Genomic DNA, 22629 nt, shown 5'->3' on the forward strand with positions numbered 1-22629 from the left:
CACAGATACTTGTTCAACAATGTTCATAAATACCCTATTTACAATAGCTAGGAAATGAAAACAACTTAAATGTCCCCCAATGAATGTATAACAAAATGCAGTATCTATACATTTGGGGAATACTATTCAGCTGTGAAGAAAAATAAAATCACAAAATTTGAAGTTAAATAGATGGACCTAGAAATGTTTATATTGGATGAGGTAACCCAGACCCAGAAAGACAAACATAGCATATTCTCTCTCATCTGTGATACCTAGTTCCAAATCTTCAGATGAAAGTGTATAATATGGAGTTGCTACAGAGCCAGGAAAGTAAAAGGGACCATGGGGATGCTTGGAAGGGGAATAGCAAGATACAGATATTAAAGGGGAAATAGAAATAGGAGGAGGAGGCCCTAACTAGGAGGAAGGTAAATACAGAAAGAGAAGGAGGAACAAACAGCACCAAGGTTGCTTGATAAAGCCTCAAGGAATCATTTTCTACCCCCCCCCACACACATACACACACAAAGTTATGCCACTTGGGCCGACAATGTTCCCTGTAAGAACTACAGACTATTCAAAATACCAATACCAGCCACAAGGACCTCCTGGTCAGGATAGTCCAGACGACTCCCCAAACTATAGGTTATTGCTGTTTCTCTTGGATGCCTCTTACAGGTTGAATATAAGTACCTACCGCTGAAGACAGCACTCACTTAGGACACAGGACTTAGATTATTCAAGCTGGATCTAACCTGAAAGCCTACTTCCTGTAGTCTAGCTTCCATACTACCAGAAAGTACTATGAAGATGCAAAGGGATGGAAGTAATTAAACAGTCCTTCCCAGATTATGACACCTATGAACCACAACAATGAACACCATGGCAAGATATTCCTAAAGGCACAATAGTGGCACTCACATATTCATGATAACCAACAGTGGATTTGAGGTCTACTTAACAAGAGGGAAATCATACCTGTTCATAGATATCTAGCCAACTCCCTGGGGCTAGTTAGATCATGGATCTTATAAGAGAATGTACTATTTGCCACTTGGTACATCAGCATAATTCCTTGACAACATTCTACATCTTATTTTTATACCCACAGGTAAGTGTCACTATTGGCACTCGTCAAAGCAGCTTCTCTTTACAGAAAATAAAGACTATCCACAGAAAACCACAACTGTAACAATGCAAAGATCAATTGTTTGTGGGATACCCAGCCCCAACAGATAAATCTGCAACACAGTTCCTGCATCTATGGCTCAGGGAACATCACGGAAAAAGTAAGAAAAGTTGTAGTAAGTGTTGGAATCCCAGGAAGTCTGCAGTGTGATCACCTCTATTAGAAATGGGTACATAAACAAGACCTGAATAATCATAATATCCATGGATATGCCAACGCAAAAAGGCTCCAAGCTCATGTGGCCCCATTCCTAGACAAAAAAATTCAGGCAATTAATGACTGCTGAGAGATGGAGAACTGGCCTCTCCCATGGATGAGTTCTCAGCCTCATGCAATATTGTCAGCCCTGAAACGATGTGCATACAAACAACAAAAATTGAAGTAGCAGGTTGTACTTACATATTTGTACATATGTATACACACACTTATATAATATACATGCAACACTAATAATCAAAGAAAAACAGGCTATCAATTTGAGAGTGGGATGGGGACATGACAAAAGTTGAAGGGAGGTGACATGGGAGGACGTAGAGAGAGGACCTAGACAGGGAAGTGTCGATACGATTACATTTTAATTAAAAGTGTAAAAAAAAATTTTTATTTTTATTTTCTCTGTCAAGTCAGGTGCCTAAACAAATATAATGATATATCAAGAGTGTAATGAAATTCCAAGAAGAAAAAATGAAACAATGAAAGTTTATATATCGATAAGTGTAAGATAAACTTGTTGAAAAGATTTAATTTTACCTTTAACAAAGAACATGCACTAAGCTTTTGTTTGATGTTTTAACTGTGTGGTTATTTGATAAGGGACTGGGTTCTAAGCAGCTGGGCCAAAAGCATGAATGGGTGCTAGATATTTTCCTTCCTGTAACACAATTTAATTTTTTAAACCCACTAATCTTAGATCCTACAACACATATATACAGTGTATAAACACTAGGGTTATAAACTTCCAAAGCAAAAGTCTACAGAGGAAAATAAATGGGTACCACACACCACCTTCTGCTCCATAATCTACCATTGATTCAGCCTAAAATTATATGCACAATGCATCGATCTGTGGTGAGTGTTGGCTCTTAAAGAGTTGATGGGTCTGATTCACCATGACTCATCAGGGCTAAGGCCATGAGTAAGCACAGGCCCTGTGTTTCCCTAATCCTAAGAGAGAAGTCCATCACTAAAATAAGCAAAGAGGTTTTCCAAGTCTCCATCTGCCCACTAACATCCATATTGGTCCATAGGTTTCCCTAAAGCCATCCTCAAAACAACAAAAGCAGATTTCTGCATAAGTGAGCTCACAGACACTCTTATTGTTTGGTCAATGTTCAGAATAGATTCCAAAATTAATTAGAAAGCAACAGTGATGTATACCAGTACAAATGTTTAGGCAACACAGCTGAGCGGAGTCTCAGTAGTGAAACACTGTCCTGATGCACGGCAAGCACCCGAAATAACATTACAACTCTCCCTTCCGTTCACCGGCAGGGACATTGGAGTTTGTTTAGACATGAGCTAAAGTACTTGAGAAAACAAGATTTCAAAATGCTTTCAGAAAACAACCATTTCATGCTTCTTTATCCTGAAGCACAGCCTTCACTCACTGTCAGTTTGTTTAATGAGGTCAAAGGAGCTTTCACGGACAAATGGCTAAGGGAATAGGATATTAATCAGAACGTGTGTTGTCACAATGAGTTATCTTAATTGGGACCCAGAGCACTCCAGATGTTTGGGCCCTCTGCATTCATGGAGAACAACCCATCCTGGATTCTCATGCTAAGGGCAATTCAGTTATTAAAGAAATGTCTACTTTCTCTTCCAATACATAAAAGGCTACAACAAAATACTTTCGCAAAGTAAGATATAGTATTAGCCTCTGAGGAGGATGTATGCTTCCCTCCTGTAAAGATATATATATATATATATGGAGAGAGAGAGAGAGAGAGAGAGAGAGAGAGAGAGAGAGAGAGGGGCTTAGCTATTTGTGGAAAATAACCTCAGAATGTTTATCTTTATGGAATGTGCAATAGTGCGGAGTATTGAAAATAAGCTCAGCACTGGAGCTAATAAGGGCTAATTTTAAAGTAATTAGAAAGGATTCCATGTCCTGGCTACAGCAATGCCAACTTGCGTATGGGAAAAAAGGTCGGTTATCAGCAAGAGTTTCCAGACTTCTATCATTTTGACTTATTTTACACATCATATGATCTGAAGACACAATTACAGAATGTAAAGTTTGTGACAATACGGTGGAGAAAAATTCTTAAGAGAATCAGATTTGAGAACATCTGCCTTAAAGACAGCAAAGTTTCCTCAAGATTAAGGACCAGGAAAACAATAAAAAATGACTAAAAGAAGACAGCAGCACATCTGTCTGAAAAGGAGACCAAAAGGATGCTACAGGGGAGCCTCATTGCCAGCACACTCGGTACATAAGATGCCCCAGGCTCCCTCTTTCTAGCAGGTAGAAATAGATACCAGGATACTCCATGCTACAGCCTCCAGTGGTCCTCAGAAGTAAGGATGGAAGGAAGGTCACTGAGAAGTTCAATCAGCTCCCCCTGGTTATCAAATACAATAAGACCCAGTAAAGAAAAATATTTCTAATGTTATTTCCATATTATAAGTCAACCTAAGTACTGATCAATATATTTCCTTTCAATAGAGGGCTTTGGTGACCAAAAAGGAAAGCAGAAGTGAAAATCCTCAAATTTTTTTTCCACTTCATCCTACCAAGAAATGGTTTCAGTCTTGGTAATGATTTTAAATGAAAATAGCATCAAGTCTCCAAAGCTTAATGCTTTTAGTCTTGCTGATTCCAAAGCAGTGACATAGGACTTGAAATACACTCAGCCTGTTTTCCTACAAGCCTACAAGCACATGGCATACTGAATCCCTCTTGAGGCAGTTGCAGGTTGGTGTCACAGGTGGATGACAGGGACAGAGGGCAGGGCTTGTCATTGTTTACTACAACCAGTTCATTGTAACATCAGAGCAAGAATCCTGTTCATAAAGCAATCACCTTTTCTGCTTATTGGTTCCAGAGATCCTAGAACTTATTTTAATCGCTGAACCAATCAATTTAATTCTTTTAAATATTTGGGAATAATTCAGTTTAAGGGCACAGTTAAAATAAGAAGGCTTTATGAAGATGATCAAATTTAACCCACAATGCACTTGTAATGGCATCATGCCAGTTAGTTAAAAACAACTAAATGAGGTTTGGGAGACAGCTTATTTGTAGAACTCTTGGGTAGCATGCACAGCCCCTGGGTTTGCTCTTCAGTGATAATGATGGCAATGATGATGATGATGATGATGATGATACCTATGAAGTTCAAGCTTCCATATTAAAAATTAGGGGATTGATTTGATTTTAGGCTTTTATGCGGTAGGAACTCATATAAGGGAGCATGGTCAGTTGTTAAATACAGGATGGGGCAGGTGTCTGGGTGCTGGCTTTAAGCATTGTTCTTTCACAGAGAATTTCTGTGGTGAGTCAATTGCCTTGACTTGGTCTGATGATACCTGACAAAGAGCCTCTGGTATTTGAGCAATTTTTCCCATAGAGAGTATAGCTAAGAAGTAACCATTTTGAATTGCAATTTATTTCTGCACAATTCACCTCTTAGTCATAATTATTCAAGGAGGGTTCACTCATTAGGCAAGTGATTTCTGGTTGCATGAAATTTCTGGTGAGGAATTACAGGTGTGAGTTCCCTAGGTATTAAATGATAAGACACCTGGAGTGAGTTTTCTGATTGCATTTTTAAAAAGCAGTTTAAGAACAAATTTTACATATGAAAGCAAAGACAGGTGCCATCATGGCTACAGCAAGGGGGCTGACACCTTCCCCTAATTCTTTTACTTTTATTATTTTATGTGTATGGCTGTTTTGCCTACAAATATATGCATGTGCCACATCCATGCAGTACCTGGAGATGGCAGAAGAGGGTGTCTTGTTCCTGGAACTGGAATTGTATATGGTTGTGCGCCAACATGTGGGTACTGGAAATCAAATCCTGGTCCTCTTTAAGAGCAACAAGTGGTCTTAACTGCTCTCCCATTGCTCCAGCCTCCACATATTTTTTGAAACTTTGTCTCATGTGGCCCAGGACCATCCTGAACACAAGGATGACCTTGAACTTCTTCTTATTTCTTTTTCAAAATGTATTATTACTTGTTTGAGAATTTCATCTAAGTATGCAATATGTTTTGATCAAATCCATTCTTAATGCCTTTTAATATGTATTTAAATTGTTGCTCTTAAATTTCTTTTTATTCCTAATTTGTTTACCCAGCATTTGTTCTTCTAAGACATTCTATCCAAACTATTCAACAAAGAGCTTATCATTAAACAGAATGTCATAAGAGGGATAAAATGCAAAGTAAATATGGCACCCTTCACAAAAACCATTTCCTAGAAGCTCCCTTTATCTGAATATCATGCCCATGCATGAAGGGGTGATCAGGAAAAGACTGGGTTACAATGAAACAATGAAATTTGTATAACAGGTGAGGGTAGATGGCACCATCTAGGAATTCCAAGCTGAGAGGGTAATGCAATTGCAACTTCCAGCTTTTGGATGTTAATGTAAAGTTAAAGGTGGACCCATAAAATACATCACATAACAGGTCTATTCATGACACCACAGGCTCATTGATTAAATGCCTTGGACAACAGGCCCATTTCTAACACTTAAGGTCTATTCATGACATTGTAGGCCCATTTATTCATTCATGAAGCTGTTCTATACTACAAGTTCATTCATGATGTGCACTGCACTGCAGACCCATTTATAACACTGTAGGTTCATGCCATTTGATCCTGCATTGTCACTGTCTTCAATACTTGTTCATGCTAGTGAAAACTGGAGTCTAAGAAAGTGTATTTTGATTCCCAACCCAACACTGAACAGATCCTCATGTTTATTTTTTACCAAAAGTAATAACTCATTCAAGAGAAAAAAATGTGAAAACTGAAAACATTAAACATATCCTATTTATGTCGTGCAATCAATGGTTCCAAGCTCATATATTAGCAATGTGTGTTAGTCTACTGAACTGCAGTCAGCAAGTCTAGAATCAAGTTTTATATGAAGTTTGCAATAAAGAATGTCAGGTGGAAAAGGAAGCATTTGTGATGAGAAAGTATGCTGGAGAGAAAAGACACAGTGGGGGTTTGTAACTTACTGCAGAGAGAGGATGGCGCTCTTTCAATGCAATGAGGTCTCATTCAGGGTGGAATGTGAGGACGCATTAACAGCACTGCTTCCCTCCTAGCACAATGCTAACAAGTTCGCAGTAGCTGCACACTCTATGGAAATGGTGATGACAATGACACTCTTACCATCTGTTTTCTTTGAATCATTTCCGGTGCCGGAGTGATCCTTCTTGTCTGCCTTACTTTTCCCGTCTTTCAAGTCACCTGAAAACAATAAGCGTGACAAACTGAGTGCGTGCAGCTGAGGAGGTAGAAACGCTTCAACCCTGTCAGGATGGGACACACAGTGCAGCACAGAGGTGTGAGGGAGCACACATCCTGGTATCAGCGTCGTTTGTAACCACGTGATAGGTTCTGGAAATCAGATTACAGTCAGAAATTAAAACGAAAATATCCACTCAAACAGGGTTGTACTTCAGTGAAAGCTATTTTTCTAAGAAAGGCAATGCAGTTGTGTTGTTAGGCTGTGAAGTAAGGGAAAAGCTGGAACACAAGTAAGTTATACTAATTAATAGCTAGTTAACTGTGTTAACTAATAGTTATGTTTTAGTTTCTTATCTGCAGAATGGGGATAATAATGTCTACTTTACATACAGGCCAGTGGACAGATGCACCTGAGCCATTTAAGTGCTAAATGTAATTGTGGTGTACTGCTCAAAGGCAGTGGTCCCTATCCTAAGACAGCTAAGAGTGTTATTCTAATTAATGAGCTTGTCAAAATATCATTTTCCAAAGTTAAAAATACTACTCTCGCCGGGCGGTGGTGGCGCACGCCTTTAATCCCAGCACTCGGGAGGCAGAGCCAGGCGGATCTCTGTGAGTTTGAGGCCAGCCTGGGCTACCAAGTGAGTCCCAGGAAAGGCGCAAAGCTACACAGAGAAACCCTGTCTCGAAAAATAAAAAAAAAAAAAAAAAAAAAAAAATAATGTGCATGACCTCCAGGCAATCTTCAGTACAAGTCAGAATCTCTTATCTAGCAAATAACTTTATCATTATATGAATCAAGTACCAAAAAGCAAATTTAAACACCCTTGTATTCCCCAAAACTGTGGGTCAGCAGGTTATGGACCAATCTGGTCAGTCACCTGTTAGAGCCAATGACATGTTATTGGCACTTGTCACATGACTTACCCATATCTACATATTGTCTGTGGTAGTTTCACTTTGTAAGAACATAGTTGAATGGGTGTGGCAGAGACAGACAGCCTTTGAATATTTCCTATGTGGCCTGCTATACAACAAGGAGTTACCCTTTGTTGCGAATGTCATTGTTGGCGATCTGCTTCATGACTGGAATAATATTCAACAGGAAGGAGGGGTGCTTTGTACCAGCCTGATTTCCAAGTGTTTGATATTTTTCTTACCAGTTTTACCAAAGGCACCTTTCTTTTTCACCTGCACACAGCCAGGAATACCTTATTACTCAAATACAACATAGTCACAGAATCAAGGGGATCCTAGCAATAAGTTTTGCAGTGAGCTGAGGTAGCAGGATATGTACAAGTGAGGAATTTTTATCCTTTTTCAGTGTGTGCTGCAGTGTGCCAAGTGCTTTGCACATAATCTCTGCATTGAAGTCTTATAACAACCCCAGTGGGAAGGAACCACAGTGGAGAGTGAAGGGATGCATCACAGACTCCTTCAGCAAGTCAGGGAGCTATCAACTCACCTAGCACTGGAGGATGTTTTCCACGTGGAGACATCCCTTGGTAGCACTGTAGCCAAAAGAACAAATGTTGGCCAGGTGCCTACCACCAGCACATGTTTCAGACATGACGACTCTGACCTTACCTTCTACCCTAGCATGACATCTCCATCTTCCTCTGGTGGCAAACTACACCTGGCAGCCACTATAGATCTGCTCGAAGCTACCTGTCTGAAAATGTTTTTGAACAAGTGACCAATGGTGCTCCTACAAAGTAACTGTGCTCTAGCTGATTTGCAGGGAATTGGCCCCAGGCATGTTTCATCAGTCCCAGTGAAGCAATAACAGGCCACATGGATGGGTCTGATTCCAGAGGCCCAGCTCTCCTGTATCTTCCTGTGACACTCACATTTCAGATTTCAGACTCTCTAGTACTCTTTTCATTTTAAAGGCCTTTTGCTTATAGATCTAGGAAGAAATGGTAATAGTAGGATAATTTTAGGCTCTTTTTGGCTGTGATATATTTTATAGAGAATATACAGTTAGTTTGACAAATCTGAAGTTACCTTAGAAATCAACTAACTCATAAGGTTTGCTTTAATTCTTAATTCTGAAATGGGATGGACAGATTGGCTGGAAGGATTAAGAAGGGTATTTAGAGTCTGTTCAGGATTGTCTTAGGTGGGAGACATGATTAGTATCCTCTGAACCACCAGTGAACCAGAAAGAGTTCCTTTGTAATTCCTATGGAACAATCCAGCTGTCCGTGTGGAAGAACATTAGAGATGGAATGAGCACCTCAGGTCCCGTGGTTAAATTAATCGCTGGCAGTTTTCGACAGTCCATCTTCCCCACGTGAACTTTCATGTACCTCACTTCTCTGTCAGGTTGCTCTGAGTCAGAGCTCTCTCTGTAGCAGAAGTGTGTGGAGGGGGCAGACAAGCAACACACAGCCTGTCTTCTTAGCTGGGCTGAGGAGGCTCACAGAGAAGTTGCTTTGGTGAAAACCAAGGTTTAGAGGCTCCTTTAACCATCAAAGGGGACCGCTAGCCAATATCCTTCAGCCCTAACCTAGAAAACACCTTTGTGGTCCACATAGACGTGTTCTGAGAAAGTGACACATGTCTGTTTGCTAACACTCTCAGAGCAGAACCCATTAGATGACTTCCCATGGGCTGTACATAAAATCGTGGCAGATGTGAACTGATTTTCAATAAACGAGATGAAGGCACCTTCTGGGCAGCTCTAAATCATCTTAATTAGGCTGCTGCAGCCAAGTCCCCAACTACCCCAGCCGTTCTTATTATTGCTCTAAATTGATTTTTCTCCCACTCCTCATTCCATACTTAAATTGGAAGGAAAATGGTAGACTGCCACCCACTTTACAACATGGTCATGACATCAAGATCCCCTGATTCAAGATTCAGGCTCCTGATTTGCGCCTTTCAGGTTCTCAAATAATAAACATTAATTGATATTCCCCCTGCTCCAACTCTTTGTAGAGTTGACAACCTGCTGACAGTGTGTGTGTGTGTGTGTGTGTGTGTGTGTGTGTGTGTGTGTGTGTGTGGTAGGTGTTTAGATTCATTGGTTCCTCTCAACAACTACACCAAGGGCTGGAAATCTAGGTCTCATGACTTCACTGCCTGGTTTTGTATGATCCACACACTAAAAATGACTTTTATATCTACAAAAGGTTGATTGAAAATGAGCATGTGGCATGCATATTAGATTATATTCAAATTCCAATGTCCAAAGATAAAGTCCTACCGGACTACAACCTAACTTACGTGTTCATGAGCCGTCCTTAGCTGAGGACTATGTTGAATAGCTGTGACAGAAAGCACAGGGGCTGTGGAGTCAAAGGGATTTAGCATCTGGCCCATTACAGAAAGCATGTACCATCCCTGTCTTCTACACAGCAGACAGGGCTTGACATTCCTCTGATCTCCACCTCTTCCTAACAGTGCTGGGCTTGGCAGATAGTAAGCAAGAGCTGGCTATAGAACAGAGAATGGGGGTTCCCCAAAGCCAAGCATTTCTGCTTGATGACTACTTAAGTCCTTTAATTTCTGAGTTTCGATTTTCCCATCTGTAACATGGAACCTTGTCTACCATGTTAGGATTTGTATGTGTACCTGTGTGAATGTGTATGTGCATGTGTGTACATGAATGCATATGTGTGTACATACACCTGTGGAGACCAGAGATCAGCCTTGAGTGTTCCTTAAGTACCATCAACCTTGTGTTTTGAGGCAGAGTCTCCCACTGGCTTGGCTACCACGATTATTACTGAACTCTCACAAGAGAGTGAGGATCTGAACAGGTTTTATATGTATTTTATACAAAGGCAGAACAGTTATATATTCTAACTAAGTTCTCCAAGTAGAGAGAAGCAACAGGATTGTAACTTGACTCCAGATCTGTGTGCAAAGGTGCCCTGTTATTCAGTCAGAGTCTGCTGTCGGCAAGCTGCAGGAACAGAATTTCCTGCCCATCTGTAGGCTGCCCACGGGAGCTGATTCCATGCCTTGACACATACCTTAATCTCTCCAGCTGAAAAGCCTCTCCCCTACCTGACCCACAAACTAAAACTTTGAAAAACCAGAAACTGTTCCCTTCTGAAGACATCTCAGATACTTTTCTCATCTCACTAACTCAGCTACTAACAACAATCTCTTCCTTTGTGCAGGACTCTTAGAAATTTTACCTGCTACTCTACCCTCTCTCACCTCGGCATCATGTACACATACCTTTAGAATCACATGTGAGGGTGTCTATATCCACACAAAATCACAGGCTTCCCATACCCTTTCCATTCCTAAATTCCCCAGACCTAATATAGAGTTTGACAGAGAGTTGTTAAATAAATGTTTATTGCATTAAATATAAGAACCCAACAACTGTCAGAAAATGTTGGTGGCTCGTTGCCCTCAGTTTGCCTGGACCATTTTGATTTTAGAACTGGAAACCTGTATCTCAGGAGGTCTTCATCTACAGCCAAACCAGGCTGACTTGTCACCCAGTGTGTGTGCTTAGGTCCGCGTCAATATACAGACACACACTTTGGTCCCCTGCAGACCAGAGCCTGGCCTGGTTAAAGGGATGGAATATTTATTTGGGAGATTGACTTTCCTCTAGTCATTTTAGAAGTTAGCAATCCAGGCAGTGCTGGACTTGTCCATAGGACTGTGCATCACTTGTGAGCATCTCCAGGTCATCAGGAAAGGGCCAGAAAGGTGTGTACCTTTCAGAGAGAAAGGCAGAGCTAAGCTGGTGGCCATAGGATGGGATCCTGACTGGATCTCTGGAGGAACATGGAACCTTGCAAGCTGCCAGCAAAGGGAGAGTGTCACCAGTTTCTGTTTGTCACATCATTATCACCACAAAGAGAGTCATTCAAAGGCAGCCCCTTCTCACCATTCTGCTGTTTTTCTCCTGCCTTGTCGCCTTTGGGGTTCTTCCCCTTGTTTGTACGAGCTCCATTGACTTGACCTTTTGTTTCTCCTGAAGTCTTTTTCTCAGCTTTGCTGGATGTGCCTTTTTCAGTTTGGCTTTGGGCTTCCAATTCCTTTTGCTTTTCCTCAGCAGCCAGGCGATCCTTCTCCTCAGCTTCCTTCTTGGCTTTCTCTTCTGTATCCACAGAGATGAGGAAAGAGAAAGAGAGGTCTATCGTTAGGAAAACAGCCTTTTTGGAAAAGTAATCATCAACAATGATGCTCATGAGAACTAGTACACTAAAATGACCTAAGAGGTCTATTGAGAGTGTTGGATATAGTCTTGATTCATTTAAGTCAGAGTGACATGTGTATTTAGAATATCAATAAGACAGATCACATCTGAAAGTATTGAGTTAGAGGTGGGGTCCAGAGAACATAATGGCAATGTAACAGCGATGGCATGCACACTGCTGTTCTTACTGCTGATAGCCTCTAGTGAATATGTCCTCATGCCAGGCACTATGCTCAGCAATCTTCAAAAGTTGTTTCTGATCATCATTAAACTATTTTACGATCCTATTTTATGGGTATGAAAATCGAGGCTGAGAGACACTTTCCCCCAACCACAGTCAAAGAAATAATATGACATTTAATGAGGTTTGCTTAGAACCTAAAGCCTAAACATTAACAACTGACTATGGAACAATAAGTCAGAGAAAATGACCATCATTAGAAGACTATAAACTCAAGCCAGAGTTTGTGAATTTAAAAGTAGGAAGAGGTGGGTTAAACCTCATAAAACTAAAAGCAAACCCCAAATCCCATGGTACTCAACTGTCCTCAGGATGAGGGGTAGCCTTCAGTTTGGCCAGAAACCTGTCCTGGGTCCTCCCTTTTACTGAGTATCCATATTCTTTCTAATGCAGTTGATTGACTCTGTGCTTAATGAAAATATAGTACAAGTGCATGCATCAAATATTTATGGAAAGATTGGCTCATTCATTCAGCTGGTACTTACTGAGCAGCTATATTGTCAAGAACAATTTTAGATCCTGGGGATATGACAACAAGCATGACAGAACCATGAAGAAGATTATAATTAAGTAAACAAATGGAGATAATTTTGGATATTGAAAGCATATTGCAAGAATTGAATATAAAGAGACGGGACAGGATGGGACATAGCACAGGGCAAGAGGTGGCTTTAAACAGAGGGCTGGAGAAGGCTTTCTTGAGAAGACAGAATTTGACCAAATCCTGAGTGATGAGAAGCTGACTAGAAAACCATCTATAGGAACTATAGCATTCATTAGAGAAATTAGACAACATGGAGGCCATGATAGAAACATGCTTGTTTTGTATGTGGGTGTTGAACTGGCCCAAAGGAGATTTGGCAAGGAGTTAGTCATAGATAAAATGCTCAAATGACCTAGGACAGGCACAGATCAGATCATGGAGGCTAGAGGGCAAACAGCAGGTCTGGGCTGTAGAGAACAACATGTATGAAAGGCCACTTACACAGCCAAATCCTCTGTAAGTTCTAGGGATTTGTCCCATGGAGCTCACTCTAAAGACATTTCTGACATTTTCAGCCTCCTCTATGAAAAGCATTATAGAATTTCTCTCTAGATGAGTGACAAACTCCTTCTCGCTCATTACCAGGGGTCTTCTGTCTTCCTCTCGGGTTAGTTTTGGTCTTTGAGCTGTTTTCACACAATATGATTGCTTTAATCTAATGGACACCAGAGAGCCTGTGCATCCGATATTTCTTTTTGTATTAGCTGCAAAAGCACTCCAAGTTCTATTTTGGCCTAGATTGGTGGGCTGACAATACTCTGTGACAATCATTTTGTAGATGCTCAGGATGCCTAGCTTATTTTTTTTTTAACTTTCCAGGCCCTCGTACTTGTTTATTCCAGGTCTTCTTTAATACAGCATGACATTTTTATTCATTATTTCATTGATCCAGCAATCCATCCATCTGATAACTCATTCATTCTCTCATCCAAATCAATGACTCAGCCTCATCTCCAGCAAATTTAATCAGATTTTAAAAGGAGATGGATACACATAGGATATTTCAAATGCTTCTTGGGTAATCTTGGCCCATAACAAGTACTGAGAAGCTAGGATGTAAAATCTAAGCATTCACCACTTAGTGTGTTATGACATGCTTCTCCTCAACAAGATATATTTACAATTTACAATGAAAGGGTATAAAATATTTTTTTAAAAATAACAATCATATCCCAAACTAGCACAATACAACTTCTGACTTCCAGAAAAATGTAAACTAAAAATGGAAGAATGCCCTTAGGAGATGGTGGGTAGACATTCCCAGTAGGTTGCCAAGCATGGAGGAAGAGGGGCAGTCCTAGGACATTCATTCAGGCTTCCTGATATCCATAGGTGTTTTGAGGGCAGGACAAATGTCACACTCATCACTATTTGGCATAGTGCATTGCACACATCATGTGCTCCTGAAGGTTTTGATAAAACCGTGAGATGCTGCCCATGCATATGATTTATATGAACTATCAGTGTAACCTAGAACCTTAGGTTGATACAACACCAAAATGTACAGACTCTCTGGTCCTATTCTGAAAGTAATATTTGACAAACATTAGCTTCCTTAACTTAATATAGACAAGTAAAAAGATGACTGTTTATTTTTTTCCTGTTCTCATAGATCAGTGCCTTTCTCAACCATCATCAGAGAAGCTTCCTCCTGCAGTATTTTGAAACAAATACAGAGACCCACAGCCAGATGATATGCCGAGAGTGAAAGACCTTGGAACACTCAGCCCTAAAAGGGATGTCTCTATCAAATCCCTCCCCTCAGGGCTCAGGGAAACTAACAGAAGAGGAGGCAAGAAAGAGTGTAAGAGCCAGAGGGGATGGAGGACTCCAAAGAAACGAGGCCCTCTAAATCAATAGGATCGATGCACATATGAACTCTCAGAGACAGGGGCAGCATGCACAGGGCATGCACAGCGCTGCCGCAGGTTCTCTACATATATATTATGGCTTCCTGTTTAGTGTTTGTGTGGGGTCCCTGAACGTGACAATATGTAGGCCTCTGAAGTTTGCACCTTCTCCTTCTTTGTTTGTCTTGTCCAATTCCAGTGTGATAGCTTTTGTTATATCACAGTATATTTTATTTTGTTATTTTTTTCAAAAAGATGTCTTTTTATTATATAGAGGGAAACAGAAGCAAGGGGAGGCAGAGTAATTCATATTTAGAATGCACTATCAGAGAAGATTAGCTATGGCCACCTTCACAGAATCATTAATGAGTACATGGCAAACTTCCAACACTCAAAATATCTCCAAGTTGAAAATCATTTAAATGAAATCTGAAGCTATTAAATCGTACTTTACTATGGAAGAGCATACACTAGTATCTTAGAAAGGAAAACTCATTTGACAACTGAGTCAGACCAATTTTTTATGGGGGATGTAGAAAATCAACTGAGAAGAAGGGGATGGAACATTTCAGAGGCAAATCCGTGTTTTCTCAAGTGTAGCTGATGTGGAAAAGTTATTTTAAGTTAACAAATGATAGCTCTTATTACAACATGATCAAATCAGATATGAGCCTGGCCCACAGTATGAATTCTTTCTCTGCAATAACCTTTTAGTAAGTTCTAGCCATGGCCCAACAATGCCCTTTGGCTTGTCTATTCACCTTCTGCCTCTGGCTTGTGAGAGTGTCATCAGCCACAGAGTACACAAGGAGATGCTTCTGAAGACTGAGAGACAACAGCAAACACATATTAGACTAAATCATATTCCCACTGCAATCATGTTCCCTTATATTTATTCTTAGAGTGAATTTATTGCTATAGAGCCCATCAACCTACAGTGAGAACAAGTCAGTGAGACACTGTCAATCGGCATGGACCCACATGTTTCAGTAATGGCATGGATACAAAGAAGTCATTAATCAGGTCTTAGATCTAGACTCCTTGGCATCCCAAGGCTTCTTGACTTGTAGGCTGTAAACTCTATGGTCTGTTTTCTTTTGCTTCTCTTTCAACCCATCTTGGCTTGATGTAGCTCATCATGAAAGTAACCAATGGAAAGCAGCTGAAGAGTTAGGGTGTGGCAGAGTCCTTGGTAAATTACACTTCTCACACAAGATCTGGGGCTGCTCACACTAGATGCCTATACAGTCTCAAGAATTCACTTGAATCTTTACTCAGTTTCCTCCGTATGCAATGACCCTATAGATTCCTTAATGGAAATACAACTAGGCTACTTATCCCTTGATCTACTCTGAACTGCTGATTTAAACAGGAAAGAAAGAGAGATGGGGAGAGAGGATGGGAATATGAACACAAGAAAGAGATAGGAATCTAACTGGCTGACATAAGCACATAATAATCTCTCAGTTATGCTCCATACAGAAACAAGGAAGGCACTAAGGCCACAGAGGGCACTGAGGGCACCGAAGAGCTCAGAAGGTGTCCTTAGAGCAGCGCCCTATGTATCTGTGACACTCACAGATAGAAAATGTAAATCAATATCAAAAATCCAAAATTGAGGAAAATGTGTCAATGAAATTGCAAAGCTTATTATTAGAATAGAAATAAATGTTAAAGATGAAAATTGAAGCAATTATTTAGAAATAATATAATGGGCTGGAGAGTTAGTTCAGTGGTTAAAAGTACTTTTTGCTCTCACAGAGGATCACATCTTGGTCTACAACTATCCCTAACTCCAGCATGAGGGAACCTGATACTCTCTTCTGATCTCTGAGGACACCAGGCACACACATGGTGCACATACATATACAGGCAAAACACTCATGTACAAAAATAAATGTAAAAAGAAATGTGCAAAGTTAAGCTGAATGGGACACAACACTGTTCTAATCACCAGGCTGAGAACTTCACAGTATTCAACAAAAGCTGAGTGCTGATAAGCAAGCAAAAATGGATTTCTCAGCAAGTGCAAAGATTTTCACTATATATCATATGTGATATATTATCACATTTATTGAGACTCATTGTCCAATAAAGAAACTTAAAGAAGGATACTTTGACAACTAAAACATTATCCTTAGTATTCAAAAATTATTATGACTCAACAATAAGAATGCGGACATCCTAATGGGAAATGACAGTAGAGAGAAATGGGTAGTTTCACTGTTCTTGCATCTGAGAGAGAAAATCTGGTTTTGAAAAAAATGCTAGAGATGAATTTAGCATCAAAAATTTTTGAAGTTTTGATCTCTGTTGTCAGAAGAATCTTACTTATATTTATAATTTTATTACATGCAATAATGACCTGGAACCCTAACACTCAGTTAGGGTTAGCTGAGCAAAACTAGATTGGTTCAGAGCAAGAGTTACTGACATCTAGATAGGGTAGAATGATTTTATTCTCTTCTTCATATATATTTTAAATAGTTCAGCACTTGTGATCTACACACATTATTCCATTATCAGGAAATGAATATGTAAAAAGTATTAAATACTGTGTGGAAATTAATAAATATAGACCCCACTTATCAATTGTTGTACCCTTAAATTTTAGGGTGGAAATGATGTTTGATCTAGAAAACAATACAAAGAATTGACTAAATCTTTCCTAACCAACATGGAGTCTACAGAACTTTGTAATTCAGGTTGGATTATATAACCTAAACCTTATCTTATTTCCTAACAATATATATTCAAATACCCATAGAAGGCAGCTTTCCTCAAAATTTGAGTCTTTTGGGGTTAAAAAAAAAAGCCAAAGAGAAAAACAGCCTGGGATCATTTACTCAAATTGACCATGACCAATGTAACTTCAAACCAGATTTCTCCATCACATCAGTTGGTCCATGAACAGCACAACTTTGAGACTGAATGTGTGAGCTTCATTGAGTTGACACTGTCACAGTCATTGCTTTAACCCTGGTACACATGTGGCCTCCCTCTCTACTGTGTTTAAAAGGCAGCTCCCTCTTGTCAAGTACCACCGGGGCCAGTCCTGTTCCCAGAGCTCTTCATATGCTCTTCAGTCCTTGATGATAACTCTGAAAGGTATAGTCCAGAATGGAGTCTCAAAGAACCTCCCAGAATGGAACTGTGCAAGTCAAGATTCAATTCTCCATTTCCCTGATAATTAAATGTGTCCTCCATAACTAAGCTGTCTGTGCCTAAATATATATAACCTAGGGGCTGTGCCTTGTTCCCTTTGCTTTGGTGAGCACATTAACTTCTTTCATTTGTGTGTGTGCATGCATTTGTATGTATTTGTGTGTGTGTGTGGGGGGGGTTCCTCAAGTGCTATACACCTTTTTCACCCCCAAGACAGGGTCTTTCACTGACTTACAGCTCTTTATGTGGGATAGGATGGCTGAGCAGTGAGCCCAAGTGAGCACCCTGTCTCTGCTTTCCCATCACTGGGATTAACAAATGCATACCACAGTGCAGGCTTCCTTTCCAAGGATGTTACCATGTGGGCTATCCCCTCCAACCCTCCTGCTCCCATTTCTAATGCTGCCAGGCAGATCCCAGTGTCCTTCACATTTTACCTACTGGATGCCTTCCTGAAAGCCTCAAGCTTGCTTAGGAACAAGTCCTTTCATGCTGCTTAAAATAGTTTCCATATCTCTAGCTGCAAAGCTAGTGCATTTTAAAGTGATGAGGTGTTTCTCCAACCTTTTGAAAGGATCAGTTATTTTTTGGAAAAGAAGCCATCTAACGTTTCCCCAGGTGATTAGTTCAGAAGGTAATTTCAGTAACAGAGATAATTGCAGACAAATGATTTTGAATGACCTCTTTAAATTGTGTTTTGTCAGAAATTGGATGTTAAAGTGTAATGATCATGGGAGAGTGTTCTTCTGATGGTGCAGTAGCCTGCCAACACGGAGGATTTAAATGCTTGAAGCATTTGAATGGACCCTGAGTGCTTACAATTAAAATATAGAGCAGGTGTTGGTGTCCTCCATAGCTCAGGGTGCAACATCTGTCCCCAAATGATAATGTTTTGATTATGCCCCCAAGAACACCATCAATCTAAACTCTTTGCCTTACCTGCAATGGTTTTTGCAGTATTTTGCTGGCAAGTCAGCTGGCCTTTGAAACAACCTAGCTGCAGGGTGCCTCTCTCCCCACTTTGTGGGGGCTGCAGAACCTACTGCCAGACTTAGAGTTGTCCCCCAGCTTTCATGCATCAAAACATCAATCCCTGAATTTAAATGTTGATGGGAAGCAGAGACTTTGGGAGGTAATGAAGACTAGACCACACTTTGAGGGTGAGGCCTCCACAATGACATTGGTGGGGTTATAGGAATAGAGATTAAAGTTTGCATAGTGGCTCTGTCTCTTCATGGGAGGACTTCCACCATGAAACATGTGGACCAGATGCCAACATCATTCTCTTGATTCTTTGTAAATTACTGAGTACCAAATATTTTGTCATAGCAACAGGAAATACCCCAAGACATCGACCATCCTTTCTTTTTTCCACATGTGTTGACACAGGCAGAGTAACAGTACTGGTGCTTTTTGAGGACAAAGTCTCAACAACCTTGGCTGCTCTGAGGGTTTGGGGATCAGGGATATTGATAATAAGTACAAGGTCTTGATTGAATTCTTACTCATCCTTTGTATCAAACACTAACACTGGATTCTCAACCCTCCAAATGCTGTCATCCTTTAATATAGTTCCTCATGTTGCGGTGACCCCCAAACATAAAATTATTTTTGTTGCTACTTCATCACTGTGGTTTTTGTTACTGTTATGAATTATAATGTAAATATCTAATGCATAATACCTGATGTGCAACCCTTATGAAAGGGATGTTTGACCCCCCCACCAAGGGTCATGATCCACAGATTGAGAACCATTGCTCTAACATAAGAGCCCTGTCCTATGAACCCAGAGTGTAGAGATGTCCATAACACCCCTTGGCACTGGGCATGGACTCTAAAAAACAGATGGCAACCAACAGGTGCCAGCAGACACTGAGTGCTATTGAAGGTTCACCTCGGCAAAGCCCGCTGCAATCAGCCCTATTACTGAGCATCAAGAGCTAGTTCCTATCTGTGACACCCCTGGATCTGGCATCTCAGATTCATGAGCTTCCTTTGTGCAAGGGCTTCTCCACCTAAACTACATGATCATGCCATACATGCCAATCACGCTCAGTAATGCAAGCAAACGTGAACATACTAATAAAGCCCCAAGAGGCACAGATTTTCACATGTTTCTGTGCATAATAGCAGGAGTCACAGCTTTTCTGCTCTGAACTTTGATGAGACTTGCTTCAAGAAATTTCAGTTTATTTACAAGTTATCATCACCTCAAAAACAAACAAAATTTCAATTCCAGGGTTGGAGCAATGAGTGGAGGAAAACCCTGAATATGACAGGATGTTTAAAGTTCCTGGGAGGAAATTAAAGTTCCTCCTACCCTAACACAAAAGGCAGGCAGCTGTGGACAGGGCTTTACCTAGGTAAACGAGGACAGAAAGGCTTTACAGCTGTGGCAACTGACATGAAATGTAATACACGGTAATCTAGCAGGCACCAGGAAATGCTAATCCCAGGCCTGTAGAACTCCACACTGGAAAAAGAGGTTTAGCTGTGTTACACAAAGACACAGGGAGGAGAGGCCTGGAGGGTTCCCACATTCTACCACGCATTCAGTGTTCTACAGAATGAGAATTGGCAGATGGTGGTACCCAGCATTCAGCACCTCCAGTCCCTGAAACAATGTGCTTTACTTGAAAGGCCCATAAATCACAGAGGGGAGCCATTGATTTTGCAAGTGGACACTGAGTCCTTCTGGATAATTCTAGAAGATTCTTCCCGAAGAGCAGATTACCTTTGGGCACCTTGGCCCGCCACCGCTCCCGGTTGATGTGCACCACTTCAGTCCAGGTGGCTTTAAAACTCTTATAGTCAACAGGGATGACAGAATTATTGATGGGAGCACTTCCTTCTGACCCGGAACTCTTGACACCCGATCGCTTTACATCTGATGAGTTGATGTTGTTCAAACTGGAGAACAAAAGACATCATACCAAAGGTGAGTGTTGGTGTCTGTGTCTGCACCATGCAGGCAGTGAGGAAGTCCACAAACAACTAGGTAGCATTTACTGAGCTGCTGTCATGATACCCCTGGACCTGGGGTTTGTGGAGATGCAGTTTCACATACAAGACAGGCGGGGAATTCTAGGCTTCTTCGGGGAAAAAAAAATACAAACACTGCCTCTTCGTGTGTCACAGTATTCCTTATGCCCTTCTATGTTGACTGGGCATTCTCTTTTTTTAGTAACCAGAATCCCCTGGCATTTTTTTTTGTTCTGTTCTGTTCTTTGAAATGAACAAATTTAAACTTGGAGTTGTATTTGCTTCATGACGCATCTACCTGCTACCACACTGATCACTTTTCCAAGTTACTCAGCAAACTGCATACTTTTCTCCAGCTCTGCTCTCCTCCTGGACTCAAGATCTGCCTAATTTTATGATGATTACATTTTATTTATTTGTTCGTTTGTTTATTCATTCATTTATATGCACATGCCAGGGCAACATGTGTGGAAGTTAGAAGACGATAACCAGCAGGTGTTTTCTCCTTTGCTCATGGGGGGCCTGGGGATCAAACTTGGATCATCAGGCTTGATGACAAGTACCTTTACCTACTGAGCCATTTTATTGGCCTTTAGAATTCCTCTAATCTGGGTTCCCCAGGCTCAGAAAAAGCAATGATTCCCTTACGTTTCTTAGGAGTAGTGGATGACCAAACCATGCCAAAGATTTAACTTTACATGAATTCTACTTTGTGCTTTAAACATGGGAAATGTGTAGCATTCTTCTGATGAAGTATCATTTGTTCCTAAGTAGCTATACCAGTTACTGCCATAAGTCAGATCCACTAAATGATAATAAAGGATTACTAGTGTTCATTTTAGCCAGCACCCAAAGGCCTGAGAAGGTATGTAGACTTATCAAGGGCTTCTGCCCTTGCTTTTTAGCATCTTCAATGTCAGTTCATTCATCTTAAGCAACCTTGAGTTCCTCTTTCTTTGCTTTCTCCCTATTTATTTATGACTCTGCTCATTCCTTCTTGTTCTTTGAAACCAATTCTACCTACATCCTTTATAACAAAGTTCAAAGTTTTGCAAAGATGTGGAGGTAAGCTGTCATTACAATGGGTTTAGCAACATCTCCCAGTCATGCTAGGAATGGTGAAGTTGTGGAGGTGGTGGCGGTGATGGTGGTGGGGGTAGTGGTGGAGGTGTTATTTTTGTTGTTGGTGGTGGTGATGGAGGTGGTGATGGTAGTAGTGGTGGAGGTGTTGTCGTTCTTGGTGGTGGTGGTGGAGGAGAAGTTGGTGGTGATGGTGGTAGTGGAGGTGGTGGTGGTAGTGGTGGTGGTGGTGGTGGTGGTGGTGGTAGTAGTGGTAGTGGAGGTGGTGGTAGTGGTGGTAGAGGTGATGGTGGTAGATGTGGTAGCAATAGTGGTAGTGTTGTTGTTGTTGTTGGTGGTGGTGGTGGTGGTGATGGTGGTGGTGAGGACAGTACTAAGGTAATGGTGGTGGCAAGAGCAGAGATGGAAGCAGTCCTGGTAGCAGAATCAGCAGTGTCAATGAAGATTAAGCACCAGCTTTACTATAGCCAGCACTTCTACCAGGACAGGTCTTCCAAGGATCTTATACAGACTGAATAATTCAGTTAGCCTATGAGCACTATAATCTTATTTTCTCAAATGAGTCACCTGAATGTGAGGGTAGTTTAATTGCTTATCTAGAATCACCTGGGGAAAGAGTCTCAATTCAGAATTATCTAAGTCAAGTTCATCAGAGTGTACCCATTGGTGGGTGATTATCTTGATTACATTAATTGATGTGGGAAGACCAAGCCCACTGTGGAACTTCCATGGGTTTGGGTCCTGGACTGTATAAAAGAGGAAAAAGTGAAGTGGATATGAATATGTATGAACTGATTCTCTTTGCTCTTGAGTACAGATGTGATATGACTAGCTGCTTCAAGTTCCTGCCTTGGCTTCCCCACAATGAAAGACTATAACCAAGAACTGTAAGCTGAATCAACTCTCCCTTACAGCTGCTTTTGTCTGTGTTTCTGTCACAGCCTCAGGGAAGGAAACCAGGGCACTGAGCTGACTTAGATGAGACTACCCAT

The 22629-nt window shown here is 40.8% G+C and overlaps 1 protein-coding gene across 7 annotated transcripts in view; it reads right to left on the bottom strand.

The window, feature by feature from the left end:
- Nucleotides 1-22629, bottom strand: part of Pde1c (phosphodiesterase 1C) — a 429787-nt gene that overhangs the window by 51995 nt on the left and 355163 nt on the right. For all 7 annotated transcript variants that reach the window (XM_042273371.2, XM_076566854.1, XM_042273374.2 and 4 more), the window contains 3 exons: nt 20310-20485; nt 11464-11676; nt 6525-6602 (listed from right to left, as the gene is read on the bottom strand). In XM_042273371.2, the coding sequence (XP_042129305.1) occupies nt 6525-6602; nt 11464-11676; nt 20310-20485 (467 nt within the window). The remainder of the gene's footprint in view (nt 1-6524; nt 6603-11463; nt 11677-20309; nt 20486-22629) is intronic.

This window comes from Peromyscus maniculatus, chromosome 3 (genome assembly GCF_049852395.1).
Source record: "Peromyscus maniculatus bairdii isolate BWxNUB_F1_BW_parent chromosome 3, HU_Pman_BW_mat_3.1, whole genome shotgun sequence".
Classification (NCBI taxonomy): domain Eukaryota; kingdom Metazoa; phylum Chordata; class Mammalia; order Rodentia; family Cricetidae; genus Peromyscus; species Peromyscus maniculatus.